Source organism: Grus americana, chromosome 15 (assembly GCF_028858705.1).
Source record: "Grus americana isolate bGruAme1 chromosome 15, bGruAme1.mat, whole genome shotgun sequence".
Lineage (NCBI taxonomy): Eukaryota > Metazoa > Chordata > Aves > Gruiformes > Gruidae > Grus > Grus americana.
Genome location: NC_072866.1, coordinates 13,102,519 through 13,124,120, shown reverse-complemented (window position 1 = coordinate 13,124,120; position 21,602 = coordinate 13,102,519). Strand labels below are relative to the sequence as shown.

Below are 21,602 nucleotides of genomic sequence, written 5' to 3'. Positions count from 1 at the left end.
CAGCATCTGCTGTAATTTAAAACCCAGCGCATTTCAAATTCAAATTGCAATGCAAGAACTATCCCCAAGAACTGCTCGAGTCTTACCGGTGTCTTAGACTGGAAGCTCCTACAGGCAAAGGCAGCCTTCCTTAAACGTTCGGGAAGCGTTTAATGCTTATATATTCGTTAGAGCATCCACTAACAACAGTGACAAACTGTCATTGTACTTCTAACATCCCGTCAGCTCTTCACTTTATAAATCACCCCATCTACACTTCTCACCGTTGCATTTTTACGGCTATATAGCACCATAATCCACTATCAGATGCCAAAACAAACATGTTCTTAGCAGTAATAAAGTACTATTGTTTGAGCAATGGGAAAACAAGCAAGCTGCTTTCAGAGAATTTTGGTGCCGTAACAGTGAATGATGTTTTCTTCTGTGTGTTTTCTTTAAACCGGGGCTCTGCCATTTTGTGGGTCTCCAGCACGCATGGCCTTTGAGGAAAGCTCTGCCCTCTTAGCCTTATCCGAGAGAAGATCCTGACCTCTGGACACTGACCACGTACGTGCTGCTGGAACACAACGGGTTAGCTCCACGCGGACCTTCAGCTCTCTTTTATTTTTCTCTAACAAAAATGTTTTGAGGGCAAGGTAGATGCAAGAGAGTTACAGCAGTAAGATCTCTTGGGCTCTGCGGCACGACTCGACTCCGCCTGGTCCCCTCGCAGTGTTGTAGGTGATGGGTCACGTTTTATTGATATCCTTACCTTGATTTACAGAGTCTGAGAACATGTCTGGAGGTGTTGACTTCGGGGTTACTGTACTAAAAAGTCTCATTCAGGTGTGTGAAGGGAAGACAGACTGTATTGGAGGAGAGCCACAGATTCTGTGAAATGTATTTAGCTCGGTGAAAGATGTACTCTATTTTCATGGAGTATTGAATGTAGCTGTGATTAATGGGGCACATATACACTGATAAACAATATTAATTTGTTTTAAGCCAGGTCTGAAAAGATTTCAACCACTTGCTTCCCTGCAGCTATGAAAGTTATTTCCTGCTGTCTGTACTACCTCAAGGGCTAAACCAGCCCTGAAAGGAAGGAAATATTTCCTTTTACTCCATCGGCAGCACCAGCCTATGAAGGCTGTTATATTGGTATTTCATTTATCATCAGCAAATTATGTGGATTATTATTATTTATCCTTACCACCTACCCTCTGTACCAAACTGCCACACGATTGCCACCACACATTCACTCTCTCCTGCATCAACCCAGCTTTTTTTTCATTTTCTTTATAACTGTTCCATCAAGCACGCTGTCTGCAATGTTTCCATCTGCTTCTGCACTCAGTTCCTTTGGCAGTACGGATGAATAAGTGCATCTTCACGACCAGAAGCCAGCAGCCTACCTGCAATTTCTTGCGGTGACTGAAAACTCCCAACTCCTTCCAGATTCCCAGGGATGGAGCCTCCTCCTTCGAGCACCCTCACCAGCTCCCTCAGCCTTTCACACTCCTCCTGGAGCTGCTGCTGCTCCTCCTTGCGCTGCTGCTTGGCCAAGCTCGCTGGGTTCATGCTGAAATGAAGAACTTTGGTTCTGCTGGGGTCGTAATCACCCTGCGTGGCAGAAACAACAGAAGCAGATTGAGTAACGGATCCAACTTCCAAGTCCACCCAAACTGTACCAGTCTTTGTGCAAAGACAAAAAAGGTTATAGCAGAAGAAGGGCGCTTATGCAGTGATAATGTTTTATTCCAACAGCTGAAGTCAGCCAAAGCCTGTATTGTTTCTCCTTCTCTTGCTACTCTCTCTTTCACAAAAAAACCCACAAAACAACACAAAAAACCCCACGCAACAGAGCTTGCTCCCTGGCTGACACCTCCACAGTTAGATTTAACTCCAGAAATGAAGTTTTATAGCTGTATTTTAATTCTCTTGGTATCAGGAGATTATAATGAACACACAGACGCACCCTTAAACTACAGCAGGACACCCAGTACCAGCTTAATTTATTACTCGTATGAGCCAGCAACATCCACATGACTCCAACGGTGGAGTCGTTAGCACGTTGTATCAGCTCATCCCAAGCAAGTGAACATACATTTCATTTTATACTTTTTTTCTCACAGGTGAGCTGTATTTATAGCAGTTTAAATAGTCAGTCAAGTCCTAAGACAGCAAATTAATATTCTTTCAAAGTGAGAGGAAAACACTGATGTTACATTTGTGATTTCAGAGAGACAATTTCCATATAAACTACAGGAAACCTCACGACCATAAAAGTAGTAAAGCATGTGCTAATGCTGGCTTCCGCGGCACTCTGCCCAGCTGAAACCCTATAGCACCGCCTGCATAAAAAGGCATTTTATATGGTAATATTTTTCCTTCAATTAAATCTCAGGACCTAAAGTGATTTTGTAAACATTAATTAACCCTCAAGAGCAGCATGAGGTAGGCATTATCCCAATTTTATAATTTCATTTTCATTAAAGACATGCTAGAACTTTATGTGGGTTTTTTTCATGCAAACCAGAGCAGAGACTGAGCAACTTCATCCTGAATTGCTGGTCCTTGCTGGTAGGAGACCCCAGAAGATCCCGTTCCCAAACATTTTTTATTGAAAATGCTCCTTCCACATAGTGTAAAGCACCTCTGCCCACAGCAGGGAGTGAACTACCGAAACTCGGTGCCCCAGAGCCTGGCAGCAGAGGCAGCGCTGGTTCAGAAATGGGTTGGACAAATCCAGGGACAACAGCTCCGTCACTGGACCCTGCCAGGGGAGGGCAGGGGGGCAACCTCTGGCATCTCTAGCTGCTGGGAGAGCCCTGGGGAGCGTGGCCACGATTGTGGGCTCTCCCAAAAGAGCATCTTCCATCTCTGCGGTCAGAGAGGCTCTTCTGGGCTGGATGGACCACGGGTAAGAGCCAGCTGGGCACTTTTAATGCTCACATGCGATTCTTGCTACATCTCACAGCTGTTTCCAGTGCTCTCTTGCAGGAACCAGCCTGAAACTCCCCTTTAAAACCTCACTTTCTGGATGTTAGCTGGGCAGAAGGCGGCAGCTGGAAGAGGTGTGCTCACCCACAGAGACGCAGGTGCCCACGAGCAGAGTCGGGGCCTGGCTCCAGCGGCGCAGCCAGCAACGCGCGGGCGCTGTGGTGCTCACGGGTCCCCTGCGGTGCCCGAGGCTGGCTCCCCCCCGCCAGCAGGCAGCTGGCTCCCAGGGCCATGCCAGGCAGATGGGCCCCACTGTGGAGGAGAAGCAGCCAAAGCTGAGCCTGGCAGGATGCCGGCAGTTATGCAGGCAAAGTGCAAACACAATTTAGAGCTTTAGAGGAGATGATGTGAACTCCAGGGGTGGTTTTGGTCAAGAGCATGGGGTCCATGTGCTGGTGAATACGAGGTTAATGCCTCCTTGACTCTACCGCCAAAAATACCCTTTAAAACTGGACAACTAGAAACCTTAGATTCCAGTGCGACTGGCATGGAAAGCATCAATGTACCTGGAAACCAACGGATGCTCTCACTGCTGTGTTTCCCAGACCAAAAAATAAAGGGGGTATGGTTGTTCCTCATACCTGTACTCTGAGCAACCGATATGGTGGTCCTTGTGAGAAACCAGTTTAACCACACCTGTCCATCTGGGTGGAAGACAGGGTCACTATTTCACAGTGTTAAGTACAAGGTAAAACCAAAGGGAGATCATATCTGTATCTGTACGTCCCAGGCAAAGAGGGCGGGGGAGGAACCCCTTCACGCAGGAGGACATGGGAACCCCCAAAGAGCTGCTCTGGCCCAAGGAGCTCACTCCAGAGAACTAGGGAAACTTAAGGCACAGAAACCTCGGGTACCCTTCCAAGCTGTGCAGGTTCCCTGCAGTCAGAGTTCGTGGACTTTGTGGCTTCGGCCACGTACTGGGCAGGTGATGCCCGTTCTCACATCGCCCAAGCCTTGCTCAGGAGACCTATGGGAGCATCTGGGAGGGCGGCACCGAGCCCCACAGCAACGGGGCTTCATGACCCCATTTCAACAGAGAGGTTGGGAAAAACAGCCTGGACCTGACAGATAGGCCAGCAGGATCAAGAGAAGAAATAATCCCACTGACAGCCTTGGCCAGGAGAAACTTAGGAGAGAACTGAAGGACCGGGACCCCATGCAGCAGCTCAGAAATGCTGAACAGAGGGAGCACGAAGATTGCTGTAACAGCAACTTATTAGATATACTCTCCCCAGCAACACACTGGCATTTACAAACCTGTTTCTGCACCCAGCTATCTAACTTCTCGTGCTATTTGCATTTCACGGCTCTTCCCGACAGGTCAGGGCACTCCTCACTCTCCTGTTTGCCTTTCAAGGGAAGAAATGCAACCCCAAAGTTTGCAATGGGGTTTACACTGGCTGGCAAAAGGTTGCTCTAAAAATCAGAGCTGCGGAGCCCTCTTCTCCCTGCGCAGCCCGGTGCCGCGGTATTTCTGACAAGCCGTGAAGGGCGGCTCTGGCCCCGTCTCCCTCGCTGGCTGCGGCACCAAGGTCAGGCAGAGATCACACCTCCTCGCCCCGGCTGCCATCCCCACGCTGGCTCGAGCGCGCAGCACAGAGATCGCCTGCGCTTTCATACTGCACCGTCACCGCAGACGCTCACGCAAAGGCACGAGACAGCAGAAGGGTCTCAGTGTGGAGGAAAGCCATGCAAACCTGGAGACTGCTGCTGCCTTCCTGCCGGGACTGCTTTAACCCACGCTGTGCTAGTCTGTTTAGTTTGCAGGTTATTTACTCTTTTAAAACATCTCTCTGGCCTTTCTATAAAGCCCTGCCATGAAGCTGCAGTGCTTTGGCTCTTTCAGCCCATTTATCCTCTCCTTTCATAACACGCCCCCTTGAAAAATCGCGCTCTAAAACTCAGCACTAGGACTCAGCCTTGTTTTCGGGGCTCACCGGTGCTCCTGAGCATGTCAGTCTGGTGCTACACTGAGACAGGCGAATCTCTTAAAAACCCACTGTGATACAAAGGCTGTGGTAGAATCCACCTCGTTTAACATTTCTGGGAGATCACTAACATATTTGCTATGCTACTCACATTTTTGGGCTAGGGGCAGTAGCTTTCTCTTTATTCTACGCAGCACACATCAAACCAGCATATTTCTCCCTACAGCTAAAATATTAGTGCTGCTGGTTCATACTATAGTAATGCCTACAGAAACCATGTGAGACAGGGATCCCAGTGTGCTAGATCCTGTACAAACCCCACAAGAAACTACCACCTGAAGCCCAAAACCAGACAACAAAGCCTGAAGACGCAGTATGTGAGGGTTGCAGAGGTACGGACAGATGTGGTCTCCAGTTTGAGGCTCCTTAGCAGCACCATGGTAGAACTGAAAAGGAAACATGTCTTCAGAGATGACCCTCCTCACCAACAGATCGTACAGTTGCACCAAGCAGAGCGTTACTTGAGTCTCCAGGAAATTTACTGACATCCTATGGATTTTCACACAAATGCAGGATGCTTTTCATAGAAATGGTGTAGACCAGAGCCAATTTCTGATGAAAGGGATCGGTCTGATGCGTATGTAATACCAGACAGCCAAAACGGTATCACAACTTCAGTCGTTCGGAGTGCTTTTCCACATTTCTGAAGGTTGGGAGTGACTTAGGTTGGCTCTAGGAAAAGTCATGGCTGGAAACTGCTAAATAGACAGTAAAACACCATTAAAATCTCACTAGTGTTTGAAGGAAATGAAACCCTAATGCTGGTAAGAAACTAGGGACTGAAGAAAGCAACCAACCTCCTCCTGGAATCCCTTTAGCTCTAGAAAATGTAAATTGCTGTGGGTTTCCCTGTCAACTGCTCTTCCCCCCACAATCAATTAGTCTTACTGATCAGAATTTTGTCCTTTCAGCTCTGCAACAGAAGCCTGGAAAACAGTGTTTCAGGCACTGGGAGAGAAGACCTAAATCAGATTTGCCCTTTTAGAAAATCGTTTCTAATCTAGGGTCACTGATGAGGAAGACCAAACAGTGGCATTTGAAAGGTGTGGTACAGAAGAGATGGTCACGCTTTTTGAACAGGAGCTGGGACTTGCAGAACAACCGCCCAGGAGCAGCTCCAGATGCTGCTTCTGTGCTGAACCAACACACGCAAGGAGGTGTTGCTTAACAGAGTTAAAAAACATCTTGCAACAAACGGTACTGTATCCCTGGTTTCTCCAAGAAGCATGAAAAGCGTGCTTCAGGTTTGGAAATTTGGCCTGAATGTGAGAATTGACCAAATCCACATAAGCTCATGGTGCCTTTATATAGAAATACGAGACATTTAGGGGATGCAATCAATATATGACCTATAGACAGTCCCTTTGTTGGAAAGCCACCCAGCCCCTGCTTCGTTCAGTAGATAACTTGGTAGATCGTTTTGCTCATCAGCACATCATGGCCAGTGTCTCAGAGAACAAAGATGATACATTACTGCTAGTTTCTCAGCAGCAGCCCCTCTTTACCCCCATTTTTTCCAATATTTTAAAAATTGGAAATTGTAGTGATGCTGAAGAGTAAATAACTTGAACTAGAGAGAACTGCTGGCGTTCATTGATTCTTCTTTCAAGGAATAACATTGAGCCAGTAATTCAGATTTGTCAGAAAAATGTACACTGAGTTTCAATTTAGGAGGAAGCAATAAATACCTTGATTGATTGCAACCAAGTCTGGTTGACACTCAATACTACAGTGAATTATTCATTCCTGGAAAGCAAGATGCTAACTAGCTGATTTGGTGCTTAAGGCAGCAAAACTATTTCTGTGCTCTCAGAAGGGCACGGGACATTTTACAGAGGTGATTTGTTGACTCCACATGTTAATACGTTCTAAAATTTGTGAAATAATGTTGTATTGGTGCATTACCCTCAGCCTTCCAGACACATGCCCAACAGTATGCACAAGGGAGTATGCACAAGGGAAAGTCTATCACAGACCACTGAGAAGAACCATCCCACCGCTTCTGTCCCGATCGTGCAGTCATTATGCAAGACAGCCACCGCAGATGCAACACACAAATATTGTTTTAATGCAATACGTTCTAAGCACACACTGGGACATGGCAGAACTATTTAGTAAGACTCTGTAAGGAGAGTCTACTAATCTCTAGTAAGGAGATGATTGTGCTGATGCTACATGTCATTTTTTAAAAGTGTATCATCGGCAAACAGTCAGTATGTTGGTCTACGTGTTGAAATTATAGCTCAGAAACTTCCAAAGTAATCTCCCCATTAGGGAAGAATCAGTCAAGTGACAAAGCAATGAATGAAGACAGGATTGCTCTAATCTCTGAAAACCAGAAACTTTTCCTTCAGAAGAGGAGTTGTTTAGAAGAACAATGAAAGCTGCCAGGGACAGCACCTTGAAAAGGGCTGAACTTATTCTGACATCTCTCCTCCTGGTTGTTTGAAAACTGCACAGTCCCAATTCAGGGATGTCTTTCTCCAGGAGCTATAAAAGCTTTTCTCTCTACTCGACTCACTTTCACAGGCCCGTAGGTAAGAATAAAGTACTTGAAACCACGTGGACTGCTTTACATTTGATGAAACATTCAGTGCTTAACAACTACATTTAAGATTTATTCATCTGCTGCAGATATTTCTAATCAGAAGGTAGAACTGGTAGCAAAGGGAATAGTCTCAACTGTTGTGAATACGTTTATCTAACATCACTAATGAAATTAAAGAAGTTCATACATCCCAAGGAGGCAATGACTGTCAGGATACAATGTCAGCAAGCACTGTCAAGGATTTTCAACTGACTTCACATCCTCATAGGCTCCTCCTGTTTAATGCATTTGAAAGCAAAGTCGTCAAAACCCATAAAGGAGGCTGACATGCGCTTAAGTGCTTTATTTTTTACTAGTCTTGATGTCTATCAACCTTAAAAGATTGTGATTTCTGAGCAGCACAATAAATTCTGGCGGAGCATATGGACAGCTGAGTTTAATCGCTGCTTGCTTGCAATGCGACAGATTGTGCTTGCCCCTGCTGAGAAAAGGCTGACGATTGGAAGCTCTTCAAGGAAAGGACCATTTCTTCTTTGTGCGACTCTCGCACACAGTGAGCGCCACCCAAATACACGCAATACACACTGCTGCTTTTTTAGCCAAGGAATTTGTTTCCATGCTGACTTCTTAAGAGAAAAATTTCCAAGGTTTCCGGACTGGGACGCATTATTCAATACCAGGGAACTTAAATAGAAACAATCTAAGGAGCTCAGTTGATTGTATCAGCTTTAAAGAAATAATGGGTCAGTAGTTACCTTGGAAGAACATCCGAAATAAAGACTGCATCTATCTGTAGGAGACAGATGGGAAAGTTTCCTAAATACAGATATAAAACAAAGCATCAGTTGGAGGGGTGGTGGAAGGGGAGTGTTTGAAAAGCATCCAACTGGCCAGGGAATGCTCTTGCTTCCATTTGCTACCTCTTGTAGGCAAAAAGTAGCTTAAATTGTGAACACTAACACATGGCAGATAATTGGGCATATGTATGTGAAATCAAACTTTTGAACTCTCGAGCAGAAGATGCTAATTGCTCACTGCAAGCACAGCCTGGTTGTAAATTTTGGTAAGACCTGGACTAAACCAAAAGTGATACATCCTGAATCCTCCAAAGATAGAGAGACATGAGACAGAATCACTGCTTAGGAGGCTGATCAGAAGCTGATCAATGATTTAGAATATTTAGATGGGGAAAACCAGGGGCCTGGGGTTCCAGAAAGAAAGGTGGTACCGAAAAGAGGGACTCTCAAAAAGAGAAGTGGTCCCAGAAAGAAGAGGGCCTGCAAAGAAGAAGGTGATGATCCTGGCTGGAGGAAAGATGCTGGAAGTGGAGGAAGACCCTGGAGATCAGCGAGATGCACGGGGATGAAGGCCAGGGGATGGCCAGGGCCTTGCCCAGTAAGGACTGCGACTGGTGACTGTGAGCAGACAGGACTTTCTGCCCAACCTTCCCGCACCAGCAGCGATCTCCCTGCGGGGAAGGGATGTCGAGCCCGAGAGAAGGCAGCACCGAGGCGGGGGAGCGAACAAACGAATGTGCAAAAAAACAAGGTGAGGCAAAATGTCTGATATCATTGGTTCTAAAATAAACCCCAGTGTCCAGATCTACCGTGGGTTGCAGCTCACTCTTGGTTTTTTGTGACAAAACGTTACCCAAGGCCTCTGGCCGGACTCTTGCCGTGTCAGACTCCAGCTACTGAATTCTTGCAAAATCCAAGATTCTGATGCTTGCACTGCTAGAAGGGCCGATGCTGCTTTTGGGGACCTGCAAGCTTGTTCTTGGATTCGGTGCCTCCTCCTGACCACGGATCTGTTACATAGTTCAAGCTGCAACAGAAATGCACACCTTTCCCCAGGCTTCACGTTTCTGGAATTACTGTTTTGCTTTTCCAAAACCCATGGGGTATTTGTGAGTAAATACAGCCACACGCACACGCACGGGCTTTGCACACAGCTAATAAATACCCTGTTGCTTTTACTGAATTATGAAAGCAGAGAAGTCACAAATCATTAGAAGTCATCTCTGAATGTATTTATCTTCAGCTTACAGTTAACAGTACAGCATTTACGTCAAGAATTGTCTGCTGTTAGTCCTGCATCAATACACGTTGGAAGTTTTACTCAAAGATGGAGAACAAAAAAACCAGTGGGAAGGCAAAATTGGAATTTATCACCTGAAAGGCACATGCAAGGTCCCCAACAACTATAGCTCTTGATTCAGTAGCTTATTAACTAGAGTCAGCCTGGCTATGCAGGTGAGCACCTTCTCCTGGTCTACCTTTATTTTATTTTTCCTTTAACAGCTTTTTAAAAAAAAAAAAAAAATGTGGTTGCTCAACTGTCTCCTACAAAAGGATATAGGAGGCATTTCTGCACCCAGCACAAGGCAATCTCAGAAAGCTTAATCCTACCTCAGGAAATGCCATTTTAATGGAAATTCTGTTTCTTGGGTTTGTTCTTTTTGTTTCTTTGCTCAGGCTTGTTAAAGTGATTAGAGTAAAACCCAAAGTAAACCGCATCCCAAAGAATTCCCTCTGTACCCAGTGCACAAAGCGCAGCGCGCTCCCCAGCCCCAGCTCCCTCTGTCGCAGAAGATAACTACACCAAGGGATCTTTAAAGCCCTTGGAACAGGAGTTGTATTAACAAAAATGGATTGCAAAGATGAGACAAAGCAAGCTAACAAATAAGCAACAACCACCACCTGCTCCTCACAGCTTTGCCAGTACATGCACGCTTGAAATCAGAAACAGTTGGGGAAAAAAACCCACAGAAGGTGCTGGATGTTGGGCAAAGGCTCACTTGTTCCCACCAGGTCTCATGCTGGTTCCCTACCTTCTTTCCCACATTTCTCCCTCCATCATCTTTGTGTGTACACCTGCAGCACGCACAGCTCTGAAACCTGGCAGCAGAAATTCGCTTGGGTGACCTTTTCATCCTTCTCTTAGCCAGTTCTTAGTCCAGCTCCTGCTAGTTCTTCCCCAAAACAGGAAGATCTTTCTCCTTGCCCTAGTGATGTGACCTCTTGTCCATACACTTTGCTCCACCCTTCTTCTACGGCCTCCTGAACACCCATGTTAGTCATTGCCAGAGCAGCGAAGGTGAAGATAACCTGTGTTAGTCCGAGTTATGCCTCTTCATCCCCAGTAACTCCTCTACAGTTCCCACCAGCACAACAGATTTCAGATCCTTACCCTCATATGCAATGACAAGAGTAATCCCAGGTTACCTTCCCTACTCCATCAGTAATGCCGCCTCCAACACCTGGACCAGCTGCTCCTCCCTCAAAGACTTCTACAGGGCTTTTTCCTTCCCTTCCTGAGCTGATCTGCCACACTACACGTACTCATTGATATTCCTCCCTATGGCCCTCTTTTACCGCAGCTTCTACAGCAAATTAGCAATGAGACAGAGTCGGTTGGAGTTAGGATGTATCGCAGACAAAAAAAGCTCTAATCACCCTAATCGCGCTGCTCTAACACCAGACCGTATCTTTTGGTACAACATGTAACACATTTCGGGCGCTGCTGCAATAAGAGTAGTAGAATAAAATGTCTCACCAGTGGTGCTGAAGCCCTTCAGGTACAGTTTTAAAGAGGAGATATTTCTCTATACCCACTTTCAAATGCATTATCCCCTGGAGGATGCGAGACTATAATTTGCGTTGAGTGAGGCATTCAGATGAGGTCTGGGATGCAAACAAACATGACAAGAAGGTTAAGAGTCAGGACAACAAGACATGGAAGTGGCATGGAGTCGGGATAATCTAGAAGAAAAAATGCATTCAAACGTTCACTGTCTTTTTCAATTGCTGCGCTTCCTTTTACAGAAATGGAAGAAAATCACAGTCTGCTCTAGGGGGGTTTGTTACCACCCAGAGATTTGAATTCCAGGGTTTCGACACTAGGTTTTTCAAGTCAAGGATTCCTGTCTTTCCAGTAAACAAAGTCCATAAAAAGTTGCTATTATTTACACTCTGGTAGCATGCAGAGGAGACCTGTGATGGTTCAAAAACCTCTGATAAAGACACTGAAAATAAAAAGCACATAGGTTCTGAAAACAGCCCCAAAGAGCTTATAGTTTGAGTTACAAGAATTCTTTTTCAGAGATAAGACTTAACTTCATGGTGAGAAATGCTGGCTCTCACAGATCTGAATTTCAAAAACCATTTTATCAACTTTGCCATACAAATGAAGTCAACCTTTGGTTAAGAATACTTTTGAGAAGTGTCAGACCAAACCTAGCTTTTCAAGAGAAGTACATATAGTTAAAAAAAAATTTAACTACTACTTTGCTGCTCCGTTTTCTTATTCCGCAGGAACGTGCACGTACAGATACTGTACAACAGACAGAAAGACAGAAGACAGTTGAAGTGACAAGCATTAACAGCAACACTGAAACTTCCTATAGGCTTCAAGTACACCAGGACGTTTTGATCCTGTAATTTAATGCATATAAAAGTACTATTCTATGCCCTTGCATGTACAGCTCTGACCTGGCAGGGTACAAAACAAACCCTGAATAGCTCTGCTGCCTTTCAGTGGATGCACGTGCACCCTCGGTCTTGGCCGCAGCACAGAGCTAAACCTGCCGTCATTTCCAGATTCCCTGCCTCAAGCTGGAAGCAGTTCCACTTGAAGAGCAAGTCAAGTTTCCTTTCACATCATACAGAAACTGTGACAAACACAAATGGTTTGGAGGACTCATTTCTGACAGTCTCCTGGAGCAGCCAGGCAGCGTCTGAGTGGGTTTTATAGCAAACGTGCTCCAGGTTAAGCAAGCTCCGCTGCAGCCTCTCGCCACGAGAGGTTAACGCCTCCCACGCTCCTTCTGCTTCGGCCAAGCAGAAGATAAAAAATAAGGAAAACAAAACGCGTCCCTGCTACACACCGAGGGGAAGAGGAGCTAGAGAAGAATTGCCAAGATTTATTCTCTTTGTCACAGTCGCTTCTCCGTGATGCGGCGTTTGTCTCGACGCAGCTTGTTCCTGGGGAGAGCTCACCTTCCCCAATACCACCTCAACGTCCAACCGGGTACCAGGAGGAAATTTCTCTAGTAATGGATAATTTGGTAGAGGGAGAAGTGAGAGAGCAAATAAGGGAGCTTCCAACATCTCAGAAAAACTTATATAAATGTACATACCTTTCTTAATTATCCATATAGCTACCTACATTATTCACCAGACAGTTACTGCAGTTTCGCTTAGGTATGTTGAATATGCAGAACCCTCTTTTGTTTGCTCTGCTCTTTCTCAAGTAAGAGACCTGAGTATCTGAAACATCCAAATATCGATTCAGAGGCTACATTCACTTCCAGCTCCTCAGGGCAAATAGGCAAATGTTTGATTTTCCCTCCCTTTTCACCATTTGATCAGGTTACTTTCTTTATGTAAGGAAGTTGTAGGATCCCTGATGAAAAGAGCTCTTTTCCCCTTCTCCAGGAGCATGGAAAAGGCCTCCTCCATCTCCTTCCTCCTCCCTACCAGGTTTCCTTACCCAGATCCTCAGGGAGCTGGACTCTGCTCCCTTGGTCCCCATGCAGAAGGGCGTCGCTTTGTGTCCTTTTATCCCTTGAATATTAAAAGTGTCTACAGACTTGGGATTAACAAACGTTAGAGAGGTCCCAGGCAGTGAGAGCAGGGCTGTCACGGAGCAGCTTGCTGTGCATACAAAGAAACCCTCGACTAGAAGAGTCAGCAATGCAAGGAGAATTAAAAAGCACAGTTAAATAACCCTAAATCCTCATGCATATTTATAAAGTACATCACATCAAAACTAAATCAATACCCCTTGCTAGTTACATATGGTCTGAGAAAGTAAGAGCTGGTAACTTGGTTTTGCTTTGCCCATTGTACTGATGAGACCCGGAAAGTCTCCATACGGGAATAAATTCTTGGGCTGAGAAGGGGAATTTCAAGCTCCAACGCAGCAGGGTCAGATGGAGCGGAGAGGAGAGGAGGGGCAGCCATCCACACCGTGCGGACGGCACAAGGGATCCACCTGAGCCTTGTCCACAGAGAAAAGTTTCCATTTAAACCCTTCTACTCCCATGAAAAAACCCATTTCTGGCACGAGGGCAGGTTTTTCGATTTATGCCGCACCTCTGTGGGTGACGTAAGCTACGTCCCCCCACCATTTCATACCCCACGTGCTGCATGAGGCTGTCCACGTCGGGGACTTGTATCGGCACAACCATCTGCTTAAATACACTTTCTTGGCTTCCACTGGGGGAAAACACTTCTTGGTTGCCTGCAAAGCTTCAACTACTATTCGTTCATTTTTTCTTAAACTCAATTTGAACCAAAGATAGGGGAAAATGCTTAGGAACGTCACGCTGGGATCACCGGCCCATTAGCAAAATGACTCTGTCAACATGCTAAACCTGCCTTCTATCAATTCATCTCCAACAACACATCATCTTTATTCAAGCTTAGACTGCTACAAAGTTGAGCCCAAACCAATTTAAATCTATCTTGAAATATATTTGGTAGACGTGAAACTGTTTGGACATCAGTGCACGACTTAATGGGCTGAAATACAACTGTCCTGTCTCCTGTTTGATTTTATTTCACCAGTTTTACTTCACCATGCTAATGGACTGGAGAACAACAAGCACATATTGCACAGAGATGTGAAGGGACAATGATTTCAAATTTTACTGCCAAGTTTTCCCAGAATTATGACCGCCAGGTCAACCTATAAACTGTTAAGACCCCACAAAACCTCATTCAAAACACAGTACTTCCTGCTGTATAAAATTCAGGCTTTGATTTTTATCATCACTTTCCCCACTGCCAACATGAACCACAACATTTTTATGAAAGAAGATCGTGAATGAGGAAAAATTCTAGTTTTCTAGTGTTTCTCAGCGGGAAACCAGTTCTCCAGCCTTCGTATAACAAACCACCGAGGAGAAGACAGTTCAGCCTTACGCAACAGCTATCACAACGTGCTCTTGCACTGCGGTAGTTACTTCTTTCCCATTAAGTTTTAATTAGGTAACACATGCATAACTCGGAAACACAGACTGGCTGCAGTTGAGAAGACATCTTTGCAACTTTCTTTAAGCAAACCTGAAAGACAGCCTTTCCGTACTTCACTAACACAGATTTTCAGACGGCATCTTTAAGCGCACAATCACACCGACTTTCAGGGGTCAGGTCACATTTGCTATGGAGGAATGCATTTTTCCTGCGTTAGACTTTTGCAGCAATTACCTGGTCATTTTTCATATTTCAGTTACTGTTTTGTTTTTAATGCCGTTTTAATATCTTTAAATTACTGCTACTTCAGCTGCAAACTTCAGCGGTGCACAGGCTCTCCGAGGGAGCTAAAGGCATTTATTCCGAGTTGCTTTCACAGGCAGAACCCCCAAATAGTCTTTGATGTGTCTGGGATGTACTAATAGAAACCAGGGAGTTTCTGCCTGAAACTGATACTGAAGAGTAAACGAGCACCTCGGAATTCATCTGCCTGCACCAGCCAAAAGTGGCCTCAAGAATAATGATAAAAATCTTACTTGCATAAATTTATACATTTTTATCCTGCAGCAGGTCGACAGCGGAAAAAAAAGATCAAGAGAGGTGATAAGGGAAAAAGCACATTTGATGTTAGTGATTTCAGAAAAAAATATTATTTTCTGTAATCACAGTGAAAGGAGTACAAATCTCTGCCATCCTCTTGCTTAACAGAGCTCAACAATGCTTAACATTTCACTTGAGAGGAAATATCCGTTTCCGTTATTTCAGCCCACTCAATCACTCCTCCTCTACTTTCTTCTCTGACTTAAAACCTTGGATCGGATGAATTCACTTACTGAAGTTTGCAAATTACTAATCACCCATTGGCAGTATTGATCTGTACATTTTGCATTTACTGCAGTCGGAATGAGACAGCACTGGCTGGTGAATAGACTGTGAAGACCGAAAAATGAGATTAACCAGCTAGCCTCATACAGATCAAGTTATCTGCTGCCTTGTTCACTTTTCGTGAAGCTTCCAGAATGCAGCAAACTGAATCTCTTTAACTCACAAGACAGGACTGATACATAACTCCATTAGAAGAAAAGATCAGAAAAAGCAAGTAACACAATTTCATGGAAAACAGGTCTTGTCAAATAGACTTGAAGAGATTTCAAGTCCAGTTAATTAAGATAACTGTGTTGACATAACAGAATAGGAATTCTGTAAAATATTTGCCTCGGTATCAAAATCACATTTTCTTTTAAAACTAGCATGATGCAAAAATCGTACTACGGCAGTTTTCAAATGGCCCAAAAGCTGATGATATTTCCCACTTACTTCCAATGAGAATTGCTTCATTGGCCAATCGTATGCAGCATACGTTCCCTAAGATACGTAAGAAAATAATAAATCCTTACTAAAATACGTAGATAACACAAAGGCAGAATTGCAGCAAACGACAAAGCCCACAAAGATAGCTCAGAAATCTGATTGTGCTGGGCACAATCATTCCACAGGAATTCAAATGCACCATGAGACATCCCGAAGTGCAGAACATAGTCTCACGTATACAACACAGCAGGTACTTTCTGGAAGACAATGTCTACGAGGAGGGCTTTTGGCCATGGTTAATAACTAAGGGTTACCTCCAATTTAATGCTGTGGGGAGGAAAAAAAAAAAAAAAAAAAAAGGAACAGCGAGAATCTTTACGTACCAATGAGCAGGACTAGAGAAACAATATTGTCTCTGAATGCAGCGTTGATGAGACCACTACAGTGATAATGCATCCAGGTTAGGTGTGCGAGTGTAAGAGGGCTGTTGAAAATTAAGGAAAGTTGTGAGAAGATTTCCATGAATGATTCATGGTCTGAAAAACATCTCTTACAATGAGAAACGAATGGAAATCAAACTATTTCATTTACTATGGAGAAGGCCGAAGCAATTTGATCAGGGTCTTTGGTGGAAATCTGACGCTAGATAGTTCTTTAATCTAGCAAACAAAAGCAGAGCGAGAACCCGGTAGCTCACGGTGAAGTCAGTGAACTGGAAATAATATATATTTTTAATAGGGATGGCTAACCAGGGAAACCAATACATTGTCTATTGCTTAGTATCTTTAAATCAATATTTGATATCTTATTAAAAAGAGGCTGTGGAGCAACCACAATTCACTGGGTAGAGATTTCTCTTAAAACTCTACTTTGTGTTATATAGCAGATCAGACTAAATCGGTATTCTTTTTGGCCATAAACCTCTTAATTCAACTCATTCCACTTCCTCCAATTCAAAAAAAAGTGTTATCCAATACTCTCATCTGTTCTCTCTCATATCGTTAATTCCCCCTCTTACTTTCTAAGCCTCCAGACAATTCTGTAACTTCAGCATTTATTCCTCTTAGACATAACAAGAACCTAGATGTTATCACTGACAGTTTAATCTTTTTCAAGAAGAGTTTTAATTTGTAGAGAAATTACATTAGAATCAATGCTTCTAAATATAAAAATATACTTTCAAATCTATGTTCATTTTCATATTTCAGAGTGGCAGAACTACTCAAATCCTCAGGTGGTGGAAAAGCAGAATGACACTTAAGATACAGCCACTGAGATTGTGTTTTTTCTCCCTAAAGGAAATGCCTTTTTCACAGTTGTAACACTAACTCGAACTTGCACATGCTGATCCAAACAGATGTAAACCAGCTCGTTAGAAAACTGCAAGGGTTATTTGGTGATTAGAGTGCAAAAAAAATCAGAGAATGGAAACAGGTTTGTCACCTGCCATCTTTCCTGGTCACTAGGCTTTAAATCAGGGAGTCTCCATCCTGATTTAAAGGGAGTAACGTTAATTTAAGGACTTCTGCTTTTCTGGGAGGTGGTGAAGAGAGAAACAAAGATGGATTGAGATGTGAAAGCTCAAGAAAACAATTCACAAAACACAAACATGTCTTGACCACATGTGTACACATTCTTTGTAAAATAACCATTCTGCATACATGTTCATTAAAGCCAGAGCTTTAACGAACTATTCTCACGTTCCCATCTAACATCCTGCTGCCAGCGACTCATCCATCTTCCACAGCTGCCCTCTGAAGGCAGCATCTGCCATCCAGTTTTGAGCACTTTTAGAGACAACGAGGCACCTGAAGGATTGCAGAGTGGAAGTGGAGCAGGGAAGCAAACACCTCGAACAAGCACAATTCACCCCTGTAATCCCGGATTATTTCTGTCCTAGCACACACGTGTCACGGTAACAACACTACGATTGTGGTTCTTCATGTCCATCAAGCAGAGGTTCAGAGGGATGAATAGTTGTGGTTCTGCCCCCAGAAAACACCTGGAGTGTCATGAGCTGGCACATTGAGAAAGCCAGCTTCAGCAATCAGCTACAAACTGGTCTTCTGTAATAGATAAACTCAGTCCACTAATCTCAAGCTTGGTTCCACCCAACTACCTCCTTGCCAGTGCTAGTAATTCTAATCCACATTTACAAAGCCCTAGAGGAGACCATAACATGGCTGCCTCTCTATACTAAAAAGAAAAAATCCCAAATATCCCTAATTCCTCAATACATGCCTGCTTTCTCTGGATCAGTAATGAGTTTGTCCATGTTGAACTTGAGAATGCTACTCAATTTTATGAATTCTGCCTGGATCCTTACCAACCGCAAACTCTAATTTGTTTTCTGAATGCTATCTCAACTGTAAGAACTGATCAGCGCCTTCACTTCAGCTCTGCAGCCTGTGTGTTAAGTTAAACTACACAGAAATGTGTTTGCCTCTCTCGAAAGCTGATAAATGAGATCGTCTCCTATTCAAAACGAAGCACTACCGGGCAAAGACCCAGTGCAATCAGGAGAACTGCTCTGCCAGGTGAGATGGTCAGTAAATATTGGCTTACCAGGTGGGTAGTCCATGCAACTTCCTTGGGAGGAGCATGTGGCCCCAAGGGCTGGACTTCTGCAAGAATCAATCAGCTCTGCCCTAGAAGGGCCAAAGCTGCTCAGGTCCAGCCACACTTACCCGTACCAGAACCTGACAGTGTACCAAATCTGGTGGGTTTGGACAAGCATAATAGATGGTCAAAGGAAATTCGTTACTGCAAAACCATTTTCTTTCAAAATTGAATTGCTTCCCTCCTGCTGTGTTCTCCAAACCACGTTCTATCAACAGGGGCTGCTACAGCCAAGGCCCTGAGCATCCCCTTCACAGCCCGAGGGACCAAGTTTCAGGGCAATTATCCGTAAATTGCACAGAAGCCACTTACACTCCGTCATACCCACAACAGAGCTGGGATTTGTATCATCTCCTTCCTTATAGCCTGCCAGACCCACGCACAGCTGATAAACCCGACCACATCCCCAAACCTTTCGGTGTTACCAGCCCCTCATCTTCCTCCCGCTGCTGCTGAGCTTCCTCTCCTGCCTCTACACCTCACGAACATTTATGTGGGAGGTTTTACTTTTCCAGAAATAAGCTTACTTGACCAAATATTTCTAAGTAAGTGAACAAGAGAGCTTGAGCTCTGGGGTTTTTTTGGTTATGACAACCTTATTGCTAACCTGTGCCCTGCCACGGATGGGCTTTGCTCAGGTGCTACCACAGTGTAGGGAGGATCAAAGCAACCAGCCAACCTTTGTTTTCAGGAGACTACAAATCTGTTTCTGTGTCCCTGACACAGGGTTGGAAGTGGGAAACTACTCTCACTGTGCGCAGGTTGCTGTGCTGCACTGCCAGTCCCCGTCCGGGCAGCTCCTGCTAGTGCAAATCACTCTCATCTCCGAAACGCTCACGTGAAAACGGAGAGTGCGCAACAGGCACCCTCAAAGAACAAGGTACTTGGAGACAGAAGGTGTATTAAAACACGGCTTTTTATATATTCCTCCCCACAAGTGAGCTCTCAAGTGCTCAATCTCTAAGCTCTCGGGAAAGAACAGTCGCTGAAAAAAAGACAGGGATGCTGAAGAGCAACAGGGAAGTGCAGTAATAAGAAATACAGCTGCTACTGCTAAAAATTTGAAGACAAATGTTACTTATTTTCAAACAAGCAAAATATTTTCCAATTCTCTCTCAGGAGGTGGGAACGTGCAGACAGACAGTGGACCCAAGGCTGCTTAAAATCTGACCTACAGCCTGGCTGCCGTGACATGCTGCAAGGGATTCGCAACCTTCGGCCTTAGCTGGTCTCTCAAACATGCGCGACCCTCTGAGAGGCTGTGACAGGCATCCCAAAAGTCACAGCAGAAAGGGAGCTAGCATGAGGGAGAGAAGCTGGAATAAGAGGATGGAGACAGTTCCCGTGCAAAGCACAAGTGAAGAGAGCTGAGAAGGCCCCTCCACGGGACAACGCTGTTGCTAGACGTCAGCAGATCCCTCCTGGGATGAGCAAGAACACCAGCATGAGGTAGGGGAAGATATTCCAGGCTCGATTTAAACGCCTCCATCCATTGCAGTCACATCTACCAGAACCACCTGAAATCTCCATTTATCACCTCCCTATTTTAAAACTAATCAATACCACTGCGGGACACCAACTTTCTGTGCAAGTAGAAAACAAGATGGCCTAGAGCCCTTGGAAATTCTCCCTGTTCCCTACCAGCTTGATACCAACTCTGCTACCGTGTCTGCATCATGCGCAGCCGGTGCTGTAACACGGCCTTAAACAATGCAGCAGCGGCGACTACTTTGCTTCCAGCAGCTCAGCAAGCCTCGAGCCGTGAGTAGAGAAAGAGCCCCCTCTGCTTGCTTCTGCACTGCTGTGAAAAGTGTGTGTACGGAGACTAAGTGTTTAATGAAAGGGAAGTACTCCTTTACCGAAGGAGCATGTGGGACGCAGGAGCCGTTAGCTACGTTATAAACGCGGGAGCGTGCGTGCTGGGAGAGGGGTTTTGAAGGGGAGAACAACTACTTGGGCAATGGAAAAAGGCGCAGTCTGCAGACACGGGCAGCACTCCAGCTCTAATCGTTCTTAAGCAATTCATAGTGGCCAGGTGGCTAAAAGCGAGAGAGAGAGAGGGACTGAGGGCGCCTCGCTCCATGAGCACATGCCACAAAGTGCTATCCAACCGTCCAGAGCTTTTAAGTGTTTGGTAAGAAAAGCTGGGAAGGAAGTTAACTAACCGAGGAGAGTCACCGAGAGAGGGAAAGTCCAAGAGGGGAAGGAGAAGATGAGAAACGACTTCTGTGCCCCCTTGAGCCCACAAGTTTTTTTCAGATGTGTAATTCCTATGGCAGATGACACCGTGGTTCCAGTGTCAGAGCCCATCTGCATCTTGTCACTACAACAGCCTATACCGATGCTGCTTCCAGAGGAGATGCTGCCACTGGGAATTAAATATCCTGGCACAGAAAGGTTCTGAAATAATTCTGCCCTCTCCTTCATTCAGTACTCTTGCTAGTAACATACGCATTAAAAATAGCTGAGGAACCACGCACGCTTCTAAGAAAAACCACAAGCCTTTGCGTTAAGTTTTACCGACCTCATATGTAAATCAGCCTGTAAAGACTGGTAGCCCATTATATACTATTCAATTACTACCGCAGGCATCCATCCTGCGCCTTTCCCAGTGATCTGTAGCCTGCAACAGGTTCATAAACAGCTCAGAAAGACGACTGCTGTAGATTTCACTTAACTCCTTATCTATCTGCTTTAAACGGATTAAATGACTGTGTCATTAAAATGCTTGAAGTAAGCCTTTGATCATAAACTTCTCATCATTTTACAGTTATTGAATCCGATCCCTAATGAATCTTATTCTGCCATATTTCTCTGTCTCCTGTTACCAGCCTTGTTCCCCATTAGTCCTGGCTCCTCAGTCCTAACGCGACTGCTTTGTATGCCAGACCACTGCCTCCCTCCAGACCTCAATCCTGTCTGCTGATTGCCCAACCCAGAGGAACGGATGAAATGCTGGAATTTCATTTGAGGTGGGGTCAGGAGGAGAGAGAAAATAATCCACACAATACAAACCGCACGAAACACTCTTTACATATTCACTGCACAGCTGCGTGACTGCAATTCCTTTCCGACGGCCCTTTCTTACAGCGACCCGAGGGCCCCCGCACGTTGCGCACCGGAGCAGAGAGGGGGAATTTGGGCACTGCGCTCTCCCACTCTTTAAGGAAAAAAATG

The 21,602-nt window shown here is 44.9% G+C and overlaps 1 protein-coding gene across 3 annotated transcripts in view; it reads right to left on the bottom strand.

The window, feature by feature from the left end:
- Positions 1–21,602, bottom strand: part of MAD1L1 (mitotic arrest deficient 1 like 1) — a 372,656-nt gene that overhangs the window by 124,896 nt on the left and 226,158 nt on the right. For all 3 annotated transcript variants that reach the window (XM_054842372.1, XM_054842373.1, XM_054842374.1), the window contains one exon: positions 1,395–1,602. In XM_054842372.1, coding sequence (XP_054698347.1) covers positions 1,395–1,602 — 208 coding nt within the window. The remainder of the gene's footprint in view (positions 1–1,394; positions 1,603–21,602) is intronic.